The sequence below is a fragment of the Calonectris borealis genome, chromosome 5 (assembly GCF_964195595.1).
Source record: "Calonectris borealis chromosome 5, bCalBor7.hap1.2, whole genome shotgun sequence".
NCBI classification, from domain to species: domain Eukaryota; kingdom Metazoa; phylum Chordata; class Aves; order Procellariiformes; family Procellariidae; genus Calonectris; species Calonectris borealis.
The window spans coordinates 47,704,802-47,728,875 of NC_134316.1; the positions used below are offsets into that span (position 1 = coordinate 47,704,802).

Genomic DNA, 24,074 nt, shown 5'->3' on the forward strand with positions numbered 1-24,074 from the left:
TGACACTTGATTTCAGTGTGGAAAAGAACACTTACCTTGGTCGCAGAGTAAAGAGTCAGCAGTGGAGTTGGAAACATCCCAGCAGCTGAGGAGATATTCAGGATTACCCCTTTTGATCTGAAAGGCAGTGAAGATATATTATAATGAAATAAAGGAAACATCTTTCCATGTTTCACAAAATTACTGCAAGCCTGAAGAAAACCTTTAGGATGCAATTGAGATTAATATCTGTTTAAAAACCCCAACCAAATCCTAAACTGCAATTTACTAATAAGACTCTAAGCACAATATAAGTATTCAAGCAGCTGGTATAAATCAGGAACAACTCCAAGGTCAATACAGCAAGAGAATCAAGGTCCATACACATACAGACATACACACACTGGGCTAAACTATGCCAAACCCATTGAGCAAAGCCAGCACAACTCCAAAATGCAACTTCTAAATCTCGGGCTAAGGTGGCAGAACCGGCAACACAAGTTTGTTGTATAGTTTACACTTGGAGAATCCCTTTCATCTTCTAAATGTTACTTCATGATGGATCTTCAAGATAGGAAGTATCTGAATCTACTGCTGAAATACAGAAATGTTTTAATATGGTATGGAAGACATTCAGTGGACGACTACAGAAAAGAGGAGTTGTTTTACAGAACACTGAAAGTATTCCACAGTAATATTTAGGTAAGGGTACCAGTCTGAAATTAGCTACCACCTGCTCTGCCAAGCACTTCTAAAGCATGTGCAGGTAGGGCAGAAAGTTACTTTACTCCTGGATTTCCCAACCACTGACTGATTTTGAGCATCTCTATTTCTATGACTAGTTTTACCTACAAACCCAGATATATTATTTAGTGCTAGGTAGAAAGAAGAATTAGTTTTAAAAGCTTCAGGCAAATTAGGGCAAGTACGCTGCTACCAGGCAGTCCAACACAGTGGAAGAGGTATCTCTGCTGCTTCTTACCCTGTAGTAAGTTCAAGCCAGTGTACTTGAACGTACCCCTAAGCGTGCTGGGTTTCGTGCAGGTGAGAACATTCACGCAGGTAGGCATCACGCAGCTCAACTCCTGCAGATTCACATACGAGCTTCTCATCGTATTTGTTCATCCACATATACCCTATGCCGCTGCTGCCACAAAGATTTAAGTGGCCATCTTGAAACCAAACAGTTCAGCTTAAGTGACCCTTAAAAATTAAAGTGATACAACTCTTCAAAAATCGTGACAATAGATTCAAACCAGCACGGCTTCTGCCATGATACAAGCGTGAATTAAATCTGTGATTGATCGATTCACCTCTGGAAACGAGGTGGCTAACGTGACAGAAAAGAATCATTTCAGTCATTCAGGATTTCAAACGCCTTTGCCAAAGTTGGTTGTATTTTTCAGGAGTTATCTGCAAGGCTTGGTTTGTGAAATATAGTAGTAACGTGGATCAAAATATGTAGTATGGAGAAAATAAGACCAGAAAATAATCATGAATTTTCACGACAGCAAAAGGTTAACAGTGGATGCCAGAAGTTTTTCATATCAAGACAGGTGGTGCTTGTAATATTTATTCATGAGCTCAAATGGGGATTAGCAGTGAAACGAGTATTCATGCAGTTTTTAAGAGATTACCAGATTGGAGAATACTACAAGGAACTTTTTAAAGAGCTCAGACTGCTACGTGAACAGACTACAGAATAGCAGACGAAAAAAATCAATATTAACGAAACCAACAACGCATACTAAAGAAAATAACATGAATTAATCACAAACCTTGCAGGACTCTAAATCAACTATCTGCTCCCTGCAAAACCTGAACAAAGTCCACAAGGGGTTCTCTTTTGTGCAGCAGTCACCAAAACCAGCCAAAGAGGAGGATGGTGGCAATGGCAGGGACAGATCACCACCACTGAAATCTTGTATTACAGTCTATGGAACACTTTTATCCCTCCAAATATAAGACAGAAATATTAAGAATCTAATGATTTAAGAAAGGGAAAAGGAGGAAAAAAACCCCAATACATCGATGAGGTGAAAAGATTAGTTCAATTTAGCTATTTAAGAGACTACTAAGAGCAGTCATAAGACTATACAGATTGAATGAATGACAAAGATCAAGATCTTGATTTATCCTCTCAGAATACAAAAGAAAGATGACATTTATTTAAATGAAAGACTGAAATTTAGATCCGATAAAAGGAAGTGCTCTTCCCATATTCAGACTATGGGAGTACTTGCCACAAAACTTAGTTGAGGACAAAAGCTTAACAGGATTCCAAAAAGGGGTAAGCATTTATATGGATAAACATGAGCCTCATGCTTATGAAACAAACCGAAGCTTTAGAAGAGAGGCTGGCATTCAGGCTGTAAAGCACAGGTCTCGCAGCATCTGGCTAGACTGCAACTTTCCAGCAGTAGTGACCATCGTCTAGGTGCAGTGAATTAATGGTCTGACCCAGTGAAGAAAACCCTCTTGGAAACACAACAAATTAACAGCAGCCCCTTGCAGAAGCTCCATGCATTGGTCTCTTTGAAGCAGTCAATGCCACTGTGGGTTTTGTCATTTGCATTTTTTCTTTATAAAGAAAACAGTCCTAGCCTTAAAAGCTCATAACTTAAAACCTCCAGATACAAGGAAACTGAGAAGCATGCGTGTGGGGGGAACACTTCCAATTACTCCAATTACAGTTTTGCTTCTTAGAGGAATTGCAGAAGAAATGTTTTTAGGGAGGGATCTGAAGAACTACGCGAGCATCAGTGCAGCAAAAAAATTTTGGCTCCATCCAACTCCACTGTGCACTTAAAAAAAAAAAGTTGGTCAAGATGAAGAGAGCCAGGCCCGCACCCTCACACCTCCCCATCATTCTACCTTAAGCGGTCCAGCACCGGGGAGGCTATATTTAGCCATCTCCCTGTTGCTGTGGCAACCAGCGCCTGCTCCAGCTGCACGCCAAGTGGAAAGAGCAAGCTTCCTCTGTAATGTAATTATGCACTTGCTACTTCCCTGGCAATAAGTACCATAGTTTGATATTTGTCTAGAAACAGTCAACTGATTTTTGGTGGTGGTGGGTTTTTTTTGTTCCCAAAGACATCACGCCTCAATTTTCAGTTCTACGAGTCTCCCACCTTAGACAGTAGCCTGAAAATTTACAGAGGAACTGCTCATTTAAGTGTAATAGGAAGCCGCAGATTATAAATTGTCACTTCAAGTGTTCAGAGCACGGGAGAGGAGCCACAGCAGAGAATCTAAATACCATTACCAGAAGTGGCATTCATCTAACACTGCTACGTTTATTATAAATAAAAAGTAACAGACACACCAAGATGCGGTTGTGTTTTCCCCTTACAGACCTGGATGCAAAGCATGTGAAGTCTGCTCTATTTGTCTTGTAATATACTGCCATAAAACCAACACTCAAGTACGTAAAAGTACGCACCTCTAGCTGCAAGATGCTATAGCGTACTACGAAACATCTATCTACCCAACACGCTATCCTCCTTGAATGAGTGAGGAATAACGACAGGATTCCTAGTCTAGTTTTATTCTTAGAGCCCGGAGCCCTTTCTCCCAACCCGCGGTCCCATGTGAAAAATTTATGGTTGGCCCAAAGAGCAGCCAAGTACAGCTACCATTCGTTCATGCTCTTGGATTTGCTGGACAGCCATGTCCTGTGGTTACAGACTCTTAGCGGCGTTAATGGCCTGTGAGCTATGACCGTGCAGGAGTTGGCAGCTGCTGACATTCCTTCTGTGCACTGCAAGCCCAACCGACTTCAAAAACCAAACAGAAAATGGAAGCTTTTTCAAATATTTTTCTCTGGGACAGGAACCAAGGCCTTCATTCAAATGGTGCAGTCATTCAAAGTGGCTGCTCACACACAGGGAAAAGTTCAAGATGTATCCTTTTTTTTTTTAAACTACTATTAACTTTTTCTTTCCAAGCTTCTTCTTGAACATCTATCCGTGAGACTCCCAAGGTAATCATGTAGTTAGGAAAAGTGAGAAGAAACATGACACGGTGTGCTCAAGGGTAGTCAGAACCAGTCAGCAGGATCCTGGTTTGCTGCCTTTCATTCAAATCATCTTACCCAGGCTAATACGTAACAGAAAGACATACACAGGATATTCTATAAGTAGAGTGGACATCAATCCGTCCTAAGAAGCTGAAGAGAGCAACTCTGCCAAATGGATAACGATGACATTTCTTTAGACAAAGAAGAAACCGAGGCAAGAAATTGTTACAGCTTCAAAGTTCCGAAGATTAATAACAAAACAACATTAAATCCTTAGAAAGCAGAATGGCTTCGGTCATGTCGGCACCTTCAGAGGGCGGTGGCTTCACAAAAGGCCTTTATCTATCAATAATCGTACACGGGCAAGGAGTAACTTTTGACTTACAAACCCTGAGTAGCTACCACCACTGTACTATAATCCTCATCCTCTACTCCAGCTCTATTGGGAAATATTACACCCCGCCCCAGAGCTGTCTCGGGTCATCTTTTCTAATTCAAGTTTCTTCATATGAAATAAACTCCTCCTTATCTCCTGATTGTTTAACTAAAAATCTAAGCTCGCCATCAGCCTGATGTGCTAGACACTGACTCCCATACCAGCCACCAGCTCTGACAGTTCGTACCCACGAAGAAACTTGGTTTTAGATGTGAAACATTTGCTCTGCATCCATGCAACACTTGAATAATTGACTCCTGATCTGCAGTGAAGACTCCCAGATAGTGGGATCATACAAGAAATACCAATTTTTTTCTTAATCTTTGCTGGATTTGGAGGTTTGCCCCATACCTATGCTCCTCCTACAGTATTCGTTTGGAGGCGATGCCATGGTGACCGTCGCGCATGGTTCTACACAGCTTTCCTCAGTATTTCGAGCGTAGCTCAGACCTGACCTAGGGCAACCCCCAGCAAGCCGGGGTTAGCGCAACAGAGACGGCAAACAGCCTGGGAGAGTCAACCTCAGCTAGAAAAGAGCCTGAGGGACTACACGGGAACTGTGCACCTTTTAGGTTCACCTGGGAGCTAGCGAGGAAGTCGGCACACGTCTTCCGCGGCGACAGTGGTGTGCATTAACTCCTATTTTAAAGAGCTGGTCTCCAGTTCTACTTTTCCAAATGATCACAGACTTTCCTCAATATACCTCCTACTGTATAATGAGAACATATTCTTTGCATCCATTTTACTTACAATGACTTAGAGAAATAGCCTTAAGAAGGTTATTCCCAGGAACTGTAACCACCCCCTCAGAATAGCAGGTTGTTGAGTTAGTGCTGATGAGTCAGACGGGCTTTTTAATTCTGTTCTAAAAGGAATCACCACAACAGTGGAGAAGGGAGAGGAAAAATAAAAAGGGAATCGAGTGGAAAAGGCTTCCACCGTCTGATGATTCATGCACCATCAGCGTGACTCACCCAGCATTACTCTGCCATTAAAACATGGAGACTAGGCTGATTAGTCACAGTAATGAATTTTTCAAGAAAGGATTCTCCCCTATAAATAATGATGACTTTGTCTGGATAGTGTTAGTGTGACTCACCTTTCCAGCATGCCGGGCAGCACCAATCGTGTCATCTGCAAAAAGAAAACATTCGTGATGGCTGAGAATGCAGACACCAGACAGCCAGAGACCGAGGGAAGCCTCCCTTCCTCCCAGAAGCAGGTGCCACCCCCTCCACCCCAAACAAGGCTCGGGGAAGCAGGGACCATACTTTGCGTAGGCAGTTTATTTTTATTCTACCTGGATAACTTGGCTCTGTCAAGTAGTGTGTGCACTGAATCTGGTGAACCCATCCAGCTAGTAGCATAAGTACAACAAGAGTAAATTTAAAAAGTGTCTTCACCACTCTGCAGCATCCATGGCCTCTAAAGAACATTAAAACACCAGAGTACCACGGTAGATGTATGATCTTTCTCTCCCCACAAAAAGCGTCTGTCTTCCTCAAGACTGACTAAATTTACCACCTATGCCAAGACCCAAGACAATACCCAATGCATTTTAGCTAGGCTTACTGAGCTGCTGATTTTAAGTCAAAAATAAATTGCGGAGCAGCAAGAGCACTGGACAGAACTAGTGAAGATAAGTTTCCTACATTTTGTTACCTACAGAAAACATTTAAGACCCCAAAACATTTTTTGCTGATTACACAGATGTTTTCACACTGAAGAACCTACACCCCCACACAGAAAGTAGCCTGGCAAACCTCCCCACTGCTCCTGCCTTCGTTATGACTCCGAGCAATCTATTTACAACCTGGTTGAAGGATTCTCCAGAGCACTAATCCTAAAACAAGCTTCCCAGTTGCAGACAGAGCAGCTCTGACAAGGGAGACAAATAAAGCATTGATCCAAACGTCGATGAATTTTTAATTAGTGTGAAATAGTTAATTTTCCTACTACTAATTACTACCATGCTCAAATATGATTTAAATCCAAAATTTCTGCATTTAAGAAATAATGTCGTCAAAGTTCAGCTTGTGCCAAACACTACCCTGTTCCCAACCAACCCTGTTAATAAATGTCACGTCACTGACACCAAAGACAGATCAGACAAGACATATAAGTTGTTACCACTTTTCACACCTTTAAAAGGTGTTCCCACAAAGTTCTTGAGAACGCAGCGAGGAGGGGCTAATAAAATACTAATGGCACCAAAATGTAATGGTACTCCCACTGATACCAAATTACCTCGATAGCTCAAAACATGAAACATTTGAGTAGTGTGGGAGGAAAAACACACACAAAACCCCAGAATCAGCGTATACAGGAGCACAAAACACCTGTAAACACTTTTATTACAAAGAAACAAATCTTATTGTAGCAAGCTATTGATATTACTATCACCACTGCATTAGCCCTTACATATGACTGAATCAGGGCTTGGGGTTTTTTGTTTGTTTTTATTTTTAAATTATAAAACATACCCTTTCAGGAATAAAGGAGAAACATCACAAGAGAAAACTCCAGTTGATTGCAGTTGACACACAAAGAAAATGGTAGAGAAGGGCTGTGTTTTGTATTTTATTGGCACTTCTCACTTAGACTAGATTCTGCCACCAGCCGTGCTGCGCGACGCTTCGATCAGGGACTGTGCCGGCAGGAGTTGCACAGACCTTCTTTCATGAAGCTGGCTGTTGACACGTTTCGCTCTGCGTATTGCCCCAGAAGTCAAACTAAGTATTCAGAGCTGGTAAACATCACCAAGCTGAACAGATCTGATGCCACTTCAAAAAAACCTCTAACAGTAAGTCTAAGTATACATGAGCCTTTTCATACACTAATGCTTCAAAAGAGATGTGGAAACAACCATTTCTTTTAATGTTAAAGATAAAATCAGCCCAAATCATTCTTTAAAACTAGTTCAAGACTGGCAGATCTTTAATCTGGTTCAAGCTTCATGATCTCTCCCACAGAGCCCTTGGCAAAAAGCAGGATACTGCTTCTTGCCTCTAAGCGCAGTGTTATGCTGCATATCATCTCCATAGGTTGACACATGGACGTGGACTGCAATTGCCTTCCCTTAGGCACCCCATAACTGGTCTGAAAAACCAGGACAGGACCTCCCATTGCAGTGCAGAGGGGACCCCATGTTTGAAACTTTGTCATAAATCCACAAAAATGCATTCATGGTCTGAATCAAAACTGCAACCCACCCAGCAGCTCTAACTTAGTGTATCACTGCGGGTTACTATCGATATCCAAACGAAAGCACAGGAAAGCACGCTACACTAACTGTTGTTTGACTTATATAAATTAAAAAAAATTACGAAGCCGTTGAAGCTGAGCTATAACAATAGGTACACAATTCAGGTAGAAATCAAGAAGTCTCTCACCACCAGCTGTGTTAAATAGTCTGCTTCTAAAGTTCAGCTGGACAGGCAATCAATTCCCCCCCCCACGGAAAAACACAGATAGCAAAACTGGATTTCATACTCAATATCACTTCCATTTGTTTCCATTAAAATTAGTATTTTGAGGGAATTTTAAAAATCTGTGAAACAGGGCAAAACTGTTTTTCCTATTTGTCTTCTTACATCTTGTGATGTGTGAGAAGAGATATATGTATATTCAGTATCTTTATGTACAGAAAAAATACTTTTTTTTTAAAAAAACAATACAATAACAGAAGGCAGCTCTCTGAGTCACTCTCACCCGACCCAGCCAAGTCCACACTCGCGCTGTTCCAGCAGTGCAAGAGCACTATTGGAAAAATGCTGGCAGGGCGTTCGGCAGCTGTATTCAGGTCTGGCAAATTTATACATTGTACACACACGTAAAATATTCCCAGCATTAATTCAAATGAAACAATCTATAGCAGAAATGTAGTTTTGCCACTAATAACAGTGTCCATATGTGCTTGCATGATCTTTATCCAAAATAGCCAGCCTGGTTACCACTCTTGCCTTCAATAGCTGTCATCTCAGACACGCCATTATGAAACAGGCAGCACAACAACAAACATGTAGAATTGAATAAACGCTTCCCAGATAAAGAATCCAAATTTGAGCTAGGTCTTACTTAGAGATAGCCAGTTGTGTAATGGGGTGTATTTCATAAATGCCAAAGCATTGCAGGTCTGAGCCTGTAGGAATTAGCACGTAGGATGCGGAGGACTCTACGACAGTGTTTCTTTCTCTGAAGGCAATCCAACGAAGGAAGAAGAAAGTGGCCGGCAACCTAAAGGCTGGGAACTACCCCACGAGGAGTGCCTTCGGTTAGTGGTTACTGAACTCACTTGGGCTTCCTTCACATACCCGTTTTTCCGAACAAATACTGCTTTCCACAGAAATGCCAGTGCAGCAGTTGAAAACGTGAAAGTTCCCAAGACTCTGAAGGCTCAGGTAATTTCAGATAGAGTAGCCAGACACTAGGCTATGTGAAAATTGCCAGCTCATCCAAAGAAAACTGTTTTTTCTTTCTAAAAGTTTGCATTAGAGCAGAGTGAGAACGTGCGTGCATGTGTGTGCGTCTGAGAAATTTGCTCAGGACAGTCGCCTCGGCATAAGAAGTTGCTAAGCTTTTATATTTTATATAGTCTGGTAAAAAGTTATGTTTGGCACACAACCATGAAGCAGTACCTGTTGCAGTTTTTTTGCTTGTTTGTTTTTCAATGATTTCACATACACATATAATGCTACGATCGAGTTTGAGGTATAGTTCCTTTGGTTTGGAGGGCTGCATTATTTTTAAGTCAACTTCTTTCACACCTAAGCCTCCAGCTCCTAAGTTCCAGGATGCTCACAGCAAACAGCTAACTTAAGGTAGAGATTCATTACAGACCATTTCATTAATTGTTTACAGGCAGCTATCATTTCTTGAAGTCCATTTATCTGCAACCGCATTTATTATATGCCTGGCAAGCACTGGTTGTATTGTCCACTCTTCCTCACCAGACCTGTCTTTACCTTCTAATTTTGGAAAATTGAACACCACTTTTAGTCTAAAGAAGCAGAGATTCCTACTTGTAGATACAAAAATGCACAGCCATATGGCTAGATTTATGTTCTAAACCAGGTGCTACACTTAAAAGCTCCTATTAGAGGACTAACAAATAGTTAGAAGTTATAACCATGTATTTCCAGTGTGTTTTCTTCAGAGAAAAGATCTTCCATTCTTAGTGATTACCGAGTTGTAGTCTTTTCTCACTCCTATCCAAGCAATAGCTCAGGAGTAGAGCGTAGGGAAAGAATAATAATTTGTAAAGTTTTGAATACCTTTCAAGCGATATTCACTCAGACTGCTAAAATACAGTAGAAAAAGCTGAGGTAAATATTCAAAGTCATCCTTCACAAATTATGGGCCACATAACTGTCGTCCAAATCCAGAAACCTAATATCACAGTTGTATATTCAGAGAGAAATCATTCTATGGTAAGATGTTACGACTGCAAGTCACTCTTCCCACTTCTAAAAGGTATAATGATCTATAATTAAGCCTATGCAAGTACAACAAAGGATCAAGCTAGAAAACTTGGACATTTCTACTTTGTTATGCAGCTAAGAAGCTTCCTTCAAATCTCATTCACGAATCTGTGGTGAAATTATAACAACTCAAAGCAACATAACTCTTTAAAGATCGGCAATTCCCTGTGGTGCACCCACACACGCAAAAACCATCATTGCCACCATGAGATAACGCGTAGTGCCTGGGCAGAGCATTCACACGAGCTCACAACTGCGCCAGCTGTTTAACAAATAGTTAACCGACACCGTGCCTACGCAACTCTCATCTGCAGACCTTGCACTGAAAGAACTAAGGAACTGTACTCAGCCACTGGTAGCCAAATGGATCGTGAAACCTATTCTCAGCATCTACTATTAAGTTTTTATAATGTATCTCTCTTGAAACAATAACTTCTTAATGCAGCTCATACCCCAAGCTGAACAAGAATGATTTATATTTGCAAAAACCGGCAAGTAAACCTGATGCCAGTTCAACAGAAAATCATGCACTAACCCATGTGGCAAGGTCAGCAACCAGAAAGGGGCACGGGACGTACAAAGGGAACTACGAACTTAACATGCTGCAAGCCTTGTTCATTGTCAGTGACTTTCCTTTGAGCAGCATTTTTAGGAGAGAAAGTTTTCCCTATTTAGAGCCACAAACTCTCAGAGTCCAGTTCACAAGGGAAAGCTTTCAAAATAAGCATCTTCCCCCTGCCCCTCCGCTTTACATAGCAAAAAGAGTACTCAAATAATAAGGCTGAACTTTCTCTTTTCAAGATGTGGAATATGTATTTGCCTCAGCCCCAAATCTACAAAAAGCCACAGAACTCCAGGATTTCCTAAACTTCCCCAAGTTACTTGTACTTTGAAGAAAAATCCCAAGTGCCTCCCTGGCTGTGGCTGAGAAGTATTTACCACAGCCAGGTCTCCCTTGTTCCAGCCTCCTGGGTGTCACGCTCTCGGGTTCAAAGTCAGCAAGGTGGGAAACCGCGCATCCGATTTCTCCCTCTGGACCATCTGAATGATATTCATGACCACCTTCACAGAACACTTGCTCCTCTTCCAAGCAACTGGTGACTGTCCCTCTCTGTTATAAACTTGTATCATGTACTTGGCTAAATCGTCATCCCCCCTTTGATTACGACTTTGAGTATAAATGTAAAAAAACCTCTCGACTAGGCTGGAATACACACAGTGTGATCTCTTTTCCCAAGTCAGTGCTGCCACTTCCCTCAGAATTACGTTCCACTTACTGTGATCCTCTCCGATACACAGCAAATACAAAAACTCAGAGAGGGTTCTAGCAGGGCACAAGCACCTACCATCTGATTCCTGGCAAGGCGCCTCTACAGCGGCGGGATTGGGCTGCACTACCCTGCCCGAACACTCGTGGGAGGGAGAGAGGGCATCTCCTCCTCTCTTTCAGGATTATTGCTCCCAGGCTTTTCTTCTTTCCACGCACAGGTCTGCAACAGACTATTTCCCCTCTTTCTCAAATATACTAGCTGCTTCTCCCCCTTTCAACTTCATATCGGTTGGGGGCTTTGTTTCCTAAACTCACAATTTCAGACGTTGTAGGTGGAGTTGTTCCCTTGTCCTGCCTGGGATTCACAGCCTGGTATAATACACCTCTCCCTCCTCTTCCACCAAGAGGGCAGCTGACGCTAGATCTCTCAGTTCAACGCAGAGTATTCATGTATTTTGAAGTTTTAAGCAAATCACAAGCTTCTCAAACATGGTGATGATAAAAATCCTTGATCTTGTAGGCCTATTATCCCTTTGTATTTGACACTCAGTATAAAACATAAGTAAGGTGATCAAGGCGAAGATTAGCACAGACGCCAAGGCATGTACATATATGTAATTTACTCTCCCCCTTCCTCTGTTAATGCCAATTTCCAAGCAAAGCCTAGCCTGCAAGCCTAAAAATTTACATTCCCCCACAACATAATAGCTTGCAAACCAATTCAGCTCCTTGCTTAATCAACCGCTACGCCAGCACTCCCTCAACTATTTAGTCCTACTCATTTTTCAAGAGAACACAAGTTTATGCCTCACTCCCAATGCAATTAGCATATTGCGATGCTGCAAACAGAAATAACATACTCGCTTTTCCTCACATACTAAGTATCTCTTGCAGCTTCCAAAGGAGAAAGACGGGTTCCCTGAAGTATGGGAAACTATTCTCCTGCTCATTACCTACCCACTGTTTCCACTGGACAGCAAGTCTGGCATCCTTGGCTTCCCATACATTAATCCAACAGCCAAAACAAGTTTAATTGTTTTTCCAGGCGAAATCAAAGGCTGTAGCATACAGAGGTGAATTGACACAAGAAGATGCAGTTGATACAAATGAAAACTATACAGAGCAACTATAATTTTGGCTCTTCAATACTTGCTGGTTAGTGAAAAACCCCGGGACTTTTGACCTGATATTTTATTCAGTGTCAGAAATATGTTTAGTTTGTGTCTCAAAATGCGATGAGACATCAAAAAATTATAATACAAACCCATGTTACCTGAACTGCCACCAACAATCATTAAAGAAAAGCTCTGCTTTTTAAATCCCCCCAGAAGCTTGAGATGCGATTATGACAGGAACCATGAAACTTCGCACACTACCCCGCTTCTTCCTCACGTATCTGTATGAGGCTGCATTAAGTCGCAAGCTTTCCTGAGAAAATACCATAAACAAAAATTCTTAATTCTATTTATGGCACCATCAAGACCCAAGGCACTTCTTGTTTTGCATATTATATGAAGAACAGAGTAACTCCTGCACTGCACATCACCATAAAAATGTGACGTTTTCTGGCGAGCTTAAAAAGAACCTACTGCAGTTGGGAGGGCAGGGTGGTGTTTGGTTGGGTCTTTTAACCAGTATTTTACAAGATGTGAGATTTCCAACATGATTTACATCGTTTTACGTAGCTTGTCTTCAGGGGCGCACAGGGTGCTTTGAAGACAGATCACAGTAATCTCAATATTTCATGCCAGACTGATTGAGCCCCAAAATTGCACCACTGTGGGGTTCATGGGTGACCTAACCCAACACTGCTCTAAGGACGTGATGGGGGCAGACAGCATGGAATAGGATTTGGGAAAGAAACATGTTTAAAAGCTCTGATGGGAAACGAGTTCTCAAACATCAGGAAAAATTTCATAGTATTAGATCCTTCAGAATTGGGAAAAGTATTAAACAGCAGGACCAACTAGGCTGGTAATTTATCCTGTGAGGTGAAGACGGGGTCTTATCTCTCACGTACCCCTTCCTACGTGCTGCATATCCCTAGGAAATCCAATGAGCTGCCCAACAAAGAAAAAGATGGGTCAAAAGGTAAGGGACGAGCATTACCCTTCAAAAATGCCTACACTTGTGGCAACCAGACCGACCTTAACGTTTCTGCAGAATCAGACTGGGCTGAGTACCTTGACTTTCCCACTTCAGGCGTAAGCAGCGTTTCAGCCAGAAGCGGAGTTATTTGACGTGCGTGCCAGAAGAGTTATGGTGTCTAACAGAGGTGTTGCTGATGGCACGTGGTGCAGATTACCGAGAAGACAGGAGCGATCATTACCTTTTAAGCACTGAGGCAGGGAAGTGGCAATGCTCCAGAACATAACAGTAGACAGGTAATGAGACACCTCTGACAAGAATCTGGAGATACTGTGAGTAGAGCCTGAATGGGTACCAGCAAAACCTGCTTTGTCTCTCCTGTACCTCCACCTTTTCAGCAGACCTTCATCTCCTTGCTTAAGAACTCGGTGCTCTCTTCCATCCCAAACGTCATGTTTTTAATCAGGCAAGAAGGGAGAATTTTTTTTTGTTTTAAAAGCACACTTATTCCCCTGGATGAGAGGTGGTATCAACCTAAAACACTGAACTAAATATTCACAGGATTCCATCCCAAAAATCTAAGTGAAAGGACATACAGACTTTTCCTAAAATTATTTTTTCCTATCGTGATTCTCTAGTTCCATGGCTTCTCCTGAAAAAATGACTTACAGATGGTACATATGTCTAATGTGCTCCTCTTCCCAAAACAGTAAGCATCTGGCATGCCTACTGTTTAATTACACAACAGGCTCATGCAGGAGGAAACATTTTCAAGCCTGGAAGCTTATGCTCAAACTCTGATTATACCCAGTAGCAGGAGCTGTTCACGGGCAAGAAAAAAGTTTTCAAACAGAAGGAGAAATGCTATTAACACACAGCAAGGAGATATTCAGTAAGTTTTTATACATGTGAAGTCAACCACGTTATAATGTGAAGAGGCTGACGCAATGCAATTTTACAAGAAACTGTATGACAATTTTGTTAAATTGTTAATCACCGCTGATTATAAACACGAAGACTCAAGCCACAAAACAGTGCTAGTTTATTCTGGAAACCAATATAATCTGGCTGCACCTCTGGAATTTTAGGTGTATACTGAGTTAAAGTAGACCTCACTATTATTCTAGCCTACCATTTTCAGAAATAGGTATTAAAGGAGTTCGTCTGTAACTTTTCTATTCTAACAACGTGCTTCCAGGACGACTGACACCCCAAATTCTCTGATCACTGAATAGTGCACTCCCTCTGCTGGCACAGCACAGATGTCACACCTGAGCAGCGGCATTCTTCTGATGACACTAATCTCTAGCTAGGAGGTCTGTGCATTACAACACTTTACGTTTACACCTGCTGTAGCTGTGCTAACATTAGAGTCTGCTAAATGACTTCCGAAAGAGAAACTTTCAAAGGTGCCCGTTAATAACTGACTTCTCGGATGAGAATCTTGCAGGAGTGCAACAAGACACTTGCAAGGCCACTATCCTCGGTCGACTAAAATCAGTGCTCGGCAGGTTAGCAGTCATTTTCAAGGTGAAAAGTTTCTGAAGACTCAGTGTTTTAACATTTCTAACTTTGCAACAAGTAGTTCTAAGATGTCAAATAAAACACACACAAAAGCGAGAGTTAGCAGCAGTCAGCTGACATTAACAATCCCGTTCAGCCACGCAAGGGTTGCATTTTCACTGCTTGCCTATGTTTCAATAAGGTGTGAAAATCTTACAGAAGCATTGTTTTAAGACTCCCTGTGCCTCCTCACGTGGAAACAAAACACCTACAGTTTAGACTCCCCGAGAGCACCGTACTAGACTAATTTAGTACTTAACCTAATCAGAACAGCTGCCAGAAAGTAAAATCTTTCAAGCCAGCTTTGAAACACCTAATATTTTGGCTTTGCAGCAACAGGTTAACCCTCAGCTAATGGAGATGCAAGTTTTATTATACATAAGAAGAGAAAGTTAAGGTTTAGCAGTGAATAATCACAAAGAGTTTCTTCAGCACCCGCTTGTAATACACTAATTGACCTCCTGTCTCATGTAAGCAGCTGCTATTCCCTCTGCCCCTTTTTTAAGCTTTGAAATACTAGGATGAAAATCTGATTTTTGAATGGGCCTCATGTTAATAAACAAGGGAACAGCCATGTGTTTTCGCCTGAAGTCAGGTTGATTTCTTCCCAATAAAAACTTCAGTTTAACTATCAGAAAGGGAAGGTAACTTTACTTCAAAAGTTAATGCACATATATTTCGCAGAAAATATTTAAGTGCCTTCTCACGACAGTGTACAAAAAACCTTAGGTATGCAAAGATAGAGGTTGCGTACCCCAAGAAACACAGATACAGGGGGAGAAGAATGAACAATTTACAAGAAGGACTCGAATGACAAGCGTGAAGAAGCATTAAGTGTTGTTTTGTGTGCATACCTTGCTCTTTTAAAGAGCCAATAGGTATCTTTGCAACGAATTATATTTCACACAACAATCTGAACAGTCTGATAAAACAATCATAACCTCTGGGTTACTCCAAGATGAAAAATGAACCTGTGGTCCAACAGGTGAAAATAATTGCTTCAGACAACTGAATTTTAGTTGTTTACTGGTTTTGAATTAAGACATCAAGAACAAGTGTTGGTAACAGGGCACTTACCTTAGAAACAGCCATGATGTTAATGTTGATCATTTTGTCGATTGTCTGCAAGAAGACAAAGTTTTGGGTTTTGTTGTTTCAAGTTATTTGATCAATATTTACACACCCTCTGGGTTATAAGTGCCAGGACAAATTAAACCTTACACTTATACATCCACCTTTACTCCTTGCCTTCCTGCTTAAGTATCAGGAGCAGCGACAGACTTTCAAAGCAAAGTCTGAATTGCTCTTGGTCAAGTTTTAGCTCTGATTAGGGATTCATACCAATAAAGAACACCAGAAATGTATCACATTGACACTGTATTTCCTAACACTATTTGCAATATTTATAAACTTTAATAAATTCTGATATTTTAGACATGTTCATAAATTCATGTCTGTACTTTGCTCTTAACCATTTCATAACAGTGTTTTAGTGACTTAAAGATTATTCATCAGGTAAAAAAAAGGGGTTTTTTTTTTGCTAAATATTATGAAGCTTAATTGAAGGTGAACCAAAAAACAGATACATTTATCAATACTTAAGCGGAAAGCACAAACCCACAGTGAACACAGTTAGCTCCAGGGGTTTTGGAAACAACATCATGCACCAGTGAAAGTGTTCACAGTCAGAATTTTCAAAGTACTCAATGCACCTAAGATTGTCCCTACATTACGAAATGCCTAAAACTGTCATATTTAAGTTTCGCATTAGTGTTATAGAATATGCAGCTTCCATTCATGAAGCTGCTTGCTTCCCTTCCCTTCAGTCGCTTAAGAACCTCCCCGTAAGCTAAAGCAGCTCAGGAACAGCCGCCAGATGAGACCACAGCAGGAGTGGAATTCAGATACTGACCCCAGAGCATCTGCCTGAAACAGAAATATAAAATGAAGAAGCAGGGAAGAGTGTAAGTAAAAACAAATATGACACAATTCAGAGGATGGCAGCCTCAATTTTTTGTGTTGCTTATGTAAATCTCTCAGCTTTTTGAACCCTTAATTCTAATGAGAAAACCTTGTTATGTGAGTACCTTAACCAAACCTAAATACTTTTGCCATATCCATTAAGCATTTAGCGCTAAAAATGAGAACACTAGAAGGTACCACAAAAGCACTTACTTTATCCAGGTCTGGAATATCAAGAAAATATTCAGGATAAACATATGCAGTTCCCACATTGTTGACTGAAATGAAAGCATAAAGTTTAAATTAGATTGCTTGGATGCCATCTGATTTCTCATGCTCTGATTAATGACGATTTTCAAGCAATACTCTTAAAATGTTGCATTTAAAACATTCTAACCCCTTTAGCCAAGTTTCCTTAACTGTAAATATACTTGTACACACACAAGTGGAATGTGAGAGTGAATACACAAGCCACTTCAGATGTGTAAATGTTAATTCTCCAATTGTTTAAAAGCTGGCATATTTAGCACATCGGACCCATCTTCCACCACTTTTCACAGCGCAAGGGACGAACATTTTCTCTTTTAGAAATGTCAGGGCACACCGTGCAAGTGTACGAGCGACATCGCTGCAACACGGAGATGCAGTTGCAGAAATGGAGTTTCCAGCCAAAATAACAGCTCTCGGTGCCTGGCAGGACATGACGTGAAACTGTTTAACATCTTTTTGTGATAAATAACTAACTATCAAGTGAAATAAGATACAAAAAAGTCTCCTGGTAAGTCCTGCGGCCAGCGGCTCCCTTCCCCGGGCGTCCTGAGGGCTGCGGGTGGGCGATTGCTTCGGGACACGCACCAGCGTTCCCGTGGAGGAAGGTGCCAGGCACGCCGGTTGCCGCTCCGGGGGAGCCCGAGCGGCGGGGGGCATCGCTGTCGGGGCGAGCTCCCCGCACCCAGCCGCCTGTGTTTTCGACGGAGATTATCTGCCTGCGGAAAGGGTTTCTGGTTTGCTTTCGCTGCGCAGTCAGGGACTCGTCACAGGGAGTTCGTCGCAGCAAACTGTTCTCCCCGTCACCCCCACATCTGCAAAAATCTGTCCCCGTTGGTAGCATTTAAAATTAACCGAGAGAATGTATTAATTACTTAAACCTAATTTTTTTCAACACTTCAGACTGGCAAGGTTTTATTCTCAGACATGAAACCGATATCCATCCCAGAATCCCAACACAAGTAGGGGAAAACTTCTAATACCGTTAGAAAACAATGCTGCTCTGCAGCCTCGGTTGCCTCAAACTTAATAAAGCATATTGATACGGAGACAAAAAAAAGCAAGCAAATGGGATCTCCGTTTCCTAAGTATCTGTTGTTCATCTTACGCAAGTGAATCGTGTGACATGTGGTTGCTGTGGCAACATTTTACATTTATATAGTGTCTTACACCCCAGAGAATCCCAAAGTGCTATGTATGCTCAAGGGCACTGTGCACCTCCAGGGCAGGAGTCCACACGGGGGTAAGAAACACTGCCAAAACGTACTGGTTGCCTTTTTAAAAAAAAGAAAAATTAAAAAAAATAGCCCCTACACCTGTGCCAAAAGCTATCATTTGAACATCCAACCTGAAAGATATTTAAGGATCGATAGGGATGCAGGACACGCAGGAAACACGCAGGAGAGATTCTGGCAAAGTGCACAAACGTCATTCAGAGATTCCCTCAAATGACAGCTCTTGTAGTCCAGATCTTTGTGTGTTTATGGAATCCCTTAGTTCATTAGTCACGTCGTAAATTTTTAACTTTTGGATAACCTTTAAAAATACAGGAATTGAGGAGAACAGGGAGTTGGCAAATTCCCAGCAGACATTTCCTATATTTAGAAAGACAGAAAAGTTTTAAAAAGGAAGAAGGTCCAATCTTGCTATTGCAAGAGTGAAACAGATTTTTTTCCTTCTTTTCATCCTAAAATAAACTATTTTTTAGTCCATCTCTCTGGAAAGGATTTTGGCTATGAATTGTGGCAGGGTTTTGGGACTGACCTTGGTTATTCTCTCCAAATTTAGAATATTTATATGATTCATGCTACAGAGACAGTCGCACAGAATTCACATCCCTTACTGCAGGCTGGGTCCCAGATATTACCCTTCCACTTTCAGCAATCATTTTCTACCAGATCATATTTTGCTGCAGTTTGGAACAGAACATCAAAAAAAATTAGTTTTCAGTTTGCACAGGTATATTTTACCTAGAGGAGTCTGGATAACAACAAGGTAAGATACTGTCCAGCTCAAACTCCTTTCGAGAATCGCAGCGATTTAAGAACAGCAAAAGAAAGATTTCCCACCTCTGCTTGTTTAACATATTGCTGTAGCTAGCACATGTTCGAAGTCACTGACAGACGCTGTTTTGAACACACAGCAAAACATTATGCAAACTCTTTTAGCCTTCGTACGTGGGTGAGAAGCAGCTTCCAAATAAGAAGTTTACAAGGATTTCAATCTGTAAGTACTTTAGTGAGGCTCTGTGCAACTACATAATCAAGAAGCTTGATCTGGAGCAGTATACGTGGAGACTCCGGTGTCTCCAAGTATAAGGCGAAAAAATAATCAGCATCGATCACTGGCAACTATGCTGTGCTACCCACGCTTCTCATACCTACCGTTCCAGATGAGACCTGAAAGAAGAAAATATACTGGAACCTGAGGATTCATCCCTCATGGCTGTTCTCATTTAAACCCATGTTTTCCCTCACACAAACATGAAAAACACAGATCAGCAAAAGCTATATTCCAGATCGCAACAAACGCTACAGAATTTAAAATATAAGGCACTACAGCATAAAATTAATTGCCACAAAAAAAATTAAGACACGGTCTTTCTGGAGTAGCCATCATCTGTGTTGAAAAAATCACACTGGCAAGTGGTTTCTATTAATACAGCTGTATCTGGGGGAAAGGAAAAACCTATGTATCGTCTGGTCTGATGAGCCCAAGCATGAGATCGACTAAAACTGCTAGTGATTAGTTAGAAGAGAGATTTCTGTAAACCTGCACTGGCAATGGCTGCCAGAAAAAAAAAGCGGAGGAACTCAGCTAGAGAATACACAACTCTAGAGCATTTAGTTGCTATTTTTACCATGTTTTTAGTCAAGGTGCTCACACAAATAAAAGAACCAGTCTGTTTGAGGAACGTGCTGCTTTTCCTGTAATAAGCTTACACAAAATCAGAGACACATTCACTGCTTTAGTGCCCACTTCGAACAAGACTATACAGAGTCAGATTTTCATTGTTTTGTGCATCACCATAACCTTATCACAGCCTAAGAAATAGTAAAAGCCTTTCCAGTGTGGACATGTGCCTCAGACAGTAAAAGGTTTGCTGGTGTTTTGAGACATTTAAGTGATACATTATTCTGCAGCAATTGCTGCGTGACAGGCAGCTTGCAAGCCTCACGTTCCCTGAATTGATTTTGACAGGACAGATTAGAACAGACGTTAATTTTAATCTTCAAAGTTTCTTGAGAACTTACTTCCTTCAGAAAAAAGAAACAAGGCACCCACAGCTTTGTCACAACTACTCTTTACACAAAACACGTCGCTGGCAGTTGCAGTTACTCCAATGGATTTGAATTTTTATAGCAATTAAATACTGGATGTCATGAGTTGCATGTACTCAAATCTGTCCGAAGTATTAGGGAACATTCTGGGCTTCATCCTTTAATGTTATTTTTTAATTGAGGTTTTTATATACACTATTTTCTTGGGCATTATTTGCAAATTTCGTACAAGATTCATCTATCAGCAACAAAGCTCATATAGTATATATCACGTGTGTAACGTTTATTTTGAAATTTGCTTTTTAAAAAAACCAGTTCTAGCTCCAATTACTGCACTCTAGGTTAGTGAAATGAATTTTGTAGTGAGAAGTACTTTATCAGATGACATATACCAGTAGATGACCGAGCCATGCGACTTTATAAAATTTCATGCCTTATGTTTAACCATCACAGGTTCTCACCCCCAGATTGAGTAACTGTAGAAATACAGGATATGCACAGGTATGTGTGCTTCTAAGGGAAGGCCAGGAAACGATACGAAACTGCCTTTACACCACTGTTCAGAAAAGATTCAGGTAAACTGCTGTTAAATTTAAACCCTTCTTAACTTGTGACAAACACCTTCTTGAAACCACCGCAGTTCTACATTTGACAAAGTAACCAGATGGGTCACCTTGTTTTCTCAAGGACTACCACACCACCTACACTCCTGCAATATCACCAACCATACTCGGGCATATTGTGTTGCTACTGGCAAAAGAACTGCAGCTTACCAACGTGACCAGAGCCCGCTTCAAACTTTTGAAGCAGGAGCCAGTTACTTGATGCTATATTGTAATGATTAAATTTCAACAGCTCTATAATTAAAAGTTAACTGTTCTCCCAGAGGGCTCTACCACTGAGCTGAATCTAAGTATCTGGAGCTTGCTTAGGCTCTAAGACAGCATTAGGTCAAGTCACTGTGCGTGCAGTCATAAGCTAAAGAGCCTTTAGCAATCACAGAATAACACATCGAAAACATTCAATAAGCATCACAATTCCTGGAACATAAGCACACATACAAGCACCATCTCATGTCGGGTACCAACAGGAAGCTAAAAAACCTATCGAGCATGCAGCAACACAGTTTTAGTCAGCCAAGCGTTAGCTTTTGTGAATTGGTTTCAATAAACCTCAGTATGGGTAAAGGTAGTAGGCATGTCAAAACAAAACACCACCATGAAAGATTTAGAAAGATCAGATACGAACCTAAAACACCAATCTCCAGGCCTTCCAATCCCGCTTCGATTCTACTATAAATATCTTCTCTCTCTCCAAAGTCTGCCACAATGACTTTTGTTTCCACTTTGTACTTCTCCTCTAGAAAAAAAAAAGTTTTTAAAAGTTTAAGTTTGAAATAGTTGAATTGCCATTCAGGTATTAAGAATATATCAGTTATTATGGTTTTACAAAACGTTATGTTAAGTAGCTAATGTTACACATTAACATTTTCACCTCTACAATAGGAATCCTTGAACTTCAACATAACCTGCACAAGAAGTTTGCGACATTAAGCTATTTCTGATGAATTCTCAAATGATTCAGCATTTTGTTTGTAAGGGACAACAAAGATGGCAAAAAACCAAATTATACAGGTTTGCACAGGGTAAAAAAAAAATGCAGAAATAGGAAAATGCACATACACAACAGTGTTCAAGGATAACTTGAGCAGAACGCTTTTTTCCAACTTAAGCCCAATGGTAAGTGAGTTGCTTCTGACCAAGCAAAACAATTCTTTATTGCCCTCTCATTCTCACTTCTGGTACCATAAAACTTTTTGAATGTTTAGTATTTTGAACATAAATCAAAATGGGAACATGTGGGTGAGCAAGAAGAGCAGAACTGCAAGTTTAATCATTCCAAAACCGTTCTGATATGCTGTCATCTCCATCCTTAACAGAACAGGAAAAATATGTAGCCAGCTACATTTTGAAATAGAAAAAGAAAGCAAGTATTAAAAATACTTCATATAAAAAGCAATTCTGTGTCCATCAAGCTAAATTGATTATATTGACTTAAAATCAGGACAGTGCCCTCTCAGACTTCCAAAGAGCGGAACAGTAGCCTAACATCGCAGCATCGCCGATTTGCTGCCCCTGGCTCCCGCCCTAGCGTTCCTTAAGGAACCCGTACACAGCTGGAGAAGGATTTTGCAGCCCTTTGCCCCCCGAGCCATTCATAAAAGCAGTGCCATGTTAAAGGAAACGAATCATTCACAAAAAGATTAGAAGCAGCCAGATTCCCATGATGCTCCTTCCCATTCAAGGGAAAGCCGCGACTCCCAGGATCCTGCCGTCCATTCATGCAGAATCATGAATCTACTGAACTCGCCGGTTTGCTGGCTGCCTCCCCTCCCCCCCGCGACAGCCCTCACAGCAGATGAAATTATTTCTCCTCCTTTTCCCTCTCCCCCCTCCCAACCTCTTCATCTCTCCTGAACAGCTGCATTGTTTAAAAATCCCCCAGGAGATGTTGCTATGTCGAACGGCGACGTAAACAGCGTTAAGCCCCTATGCAGCAGCAGCCTTGTGATCGCGTCAGAAGAAAATCAAGTTCAACATGGGGGGGGGGGGAACAGTCTATTTTTGAACACCGCTGTTCTAATATTTAGCATACACATTCGAGTTCTTACAGGACACCGAACGAAAGGCAGCATTAGAGGCACATCTCTTATGTGCAAGGGGACTGGGCGCGCAAAGCCCAAGTCGCACACTTCTACACCCATGCCATTTTTAACCGTTTTGCGGGATCTGCAGCTGCCTTTGCTGCCACCCGGATGCCTCGTGACACGCGAGTTGTTTAAAGGACCCAAACCCCATCCTCACAAATTCGCTCAATTGGAACTGGCCCTTTTATACTAAACACTCTTCATTAGCATTGTTACCGATCTATCTTCGAAGCCTTTTGAAATCACTACAGGGATACTGAGAGGACGAGGTAAGAAAAAAAAATCTGAAGACCTAATACTATAAATAGAAAAAAAAAGTCCTCACACCACTGTTCATAAAAGACCCTTCTTCGAGCCTTTAGAAAATTAGCAAAGAGCCGTCACGTTTAGCAACACACCTATAAAAAGACGCAGCCCCCTTTGTGGATAAAGGGTGGGTAGTACAGTTTATAAAAAGGTGAAAAGGAGAAGACTGCCCGCCGGCACGGCCAGAGGACACGGTCTTTGCGCGGTTGCTCACCGCAAAGACGCGAGGCTGTCCTGCCCCGGCAGATGCCGCCCGCTGACCCGACCCTCCCTCCCCATTTCATGCCAGCGTTCAGGTACCCTGCAACCTCTGCCCCAGCGATAGGTGGGATGAGCCACTACGCCAGAGAAAAGAATAGTACATACGCCTGATAAAATGGTCGCACGTCAAACGACGCTGCAAACAGCATTAAGTCACTTCTGCGTAAGCTCGTCCTAGCAGTCAGAGCACGAGGTGCAGAGGAGAATAGGTGTGCTCTGCTCTGTAGGAACAACGGAAAAGGGAATTTCCTTGATCTTATGAAGGATTAAGACGTTCTCAAACAGACGGGCCAGAAGACAGCGTAGCAGACATCCTCGTTCCATCTGCCAAAAAGACTCTGAGATGCAGTGTAACAGAGAAAGAAGCAAGCAGGCTACCTCCTAACCCAGGATACCCAGCAGTGACTGGGCTCTCGCTGCCCAGGAAGAGAAAACCTGAAACTCCTTAATGGAGCT

At 41.5% G+C, this 24,074-nt stretch overlaps 1 protein-coding gene across 1 annotated transcript in view; it reads right to left on the reverse strand.

Moving 5' to 3' along the window:
- HSD17B12 (hydroxysteroid 17-beta dehydrogenase 12) overlaps positions 1-24,074 on the reverse strand; it is a 92,533-nt gene that overhangs the window by 14,659 nt on the left and 53,800 nt on the right. The window contains exons 4-8 of the mRNA XM_075152358.1: positions 21,593-21,703; positions 17,010-17,074; positions 15,912-15,956; positions 5,533-5,567; positions 36-117 (exon numbers count right to left, since the gene is read on the reverse strand). Of these exons, the coding sequence (XP_075008459.1) occupies positions 36-117; positions 5,533-5,567; positions 15,912-15,956; positions 17,010-17,074; positions 21,593-21,703 (338 nt within the window). The remainder of the gene's footprint in view (positions 1-35; positions 118-5,532; positions 5,568-15,911; positions 15,957-17,009; positions 17,075-21,592; positions 21,704-24,074) is intronic.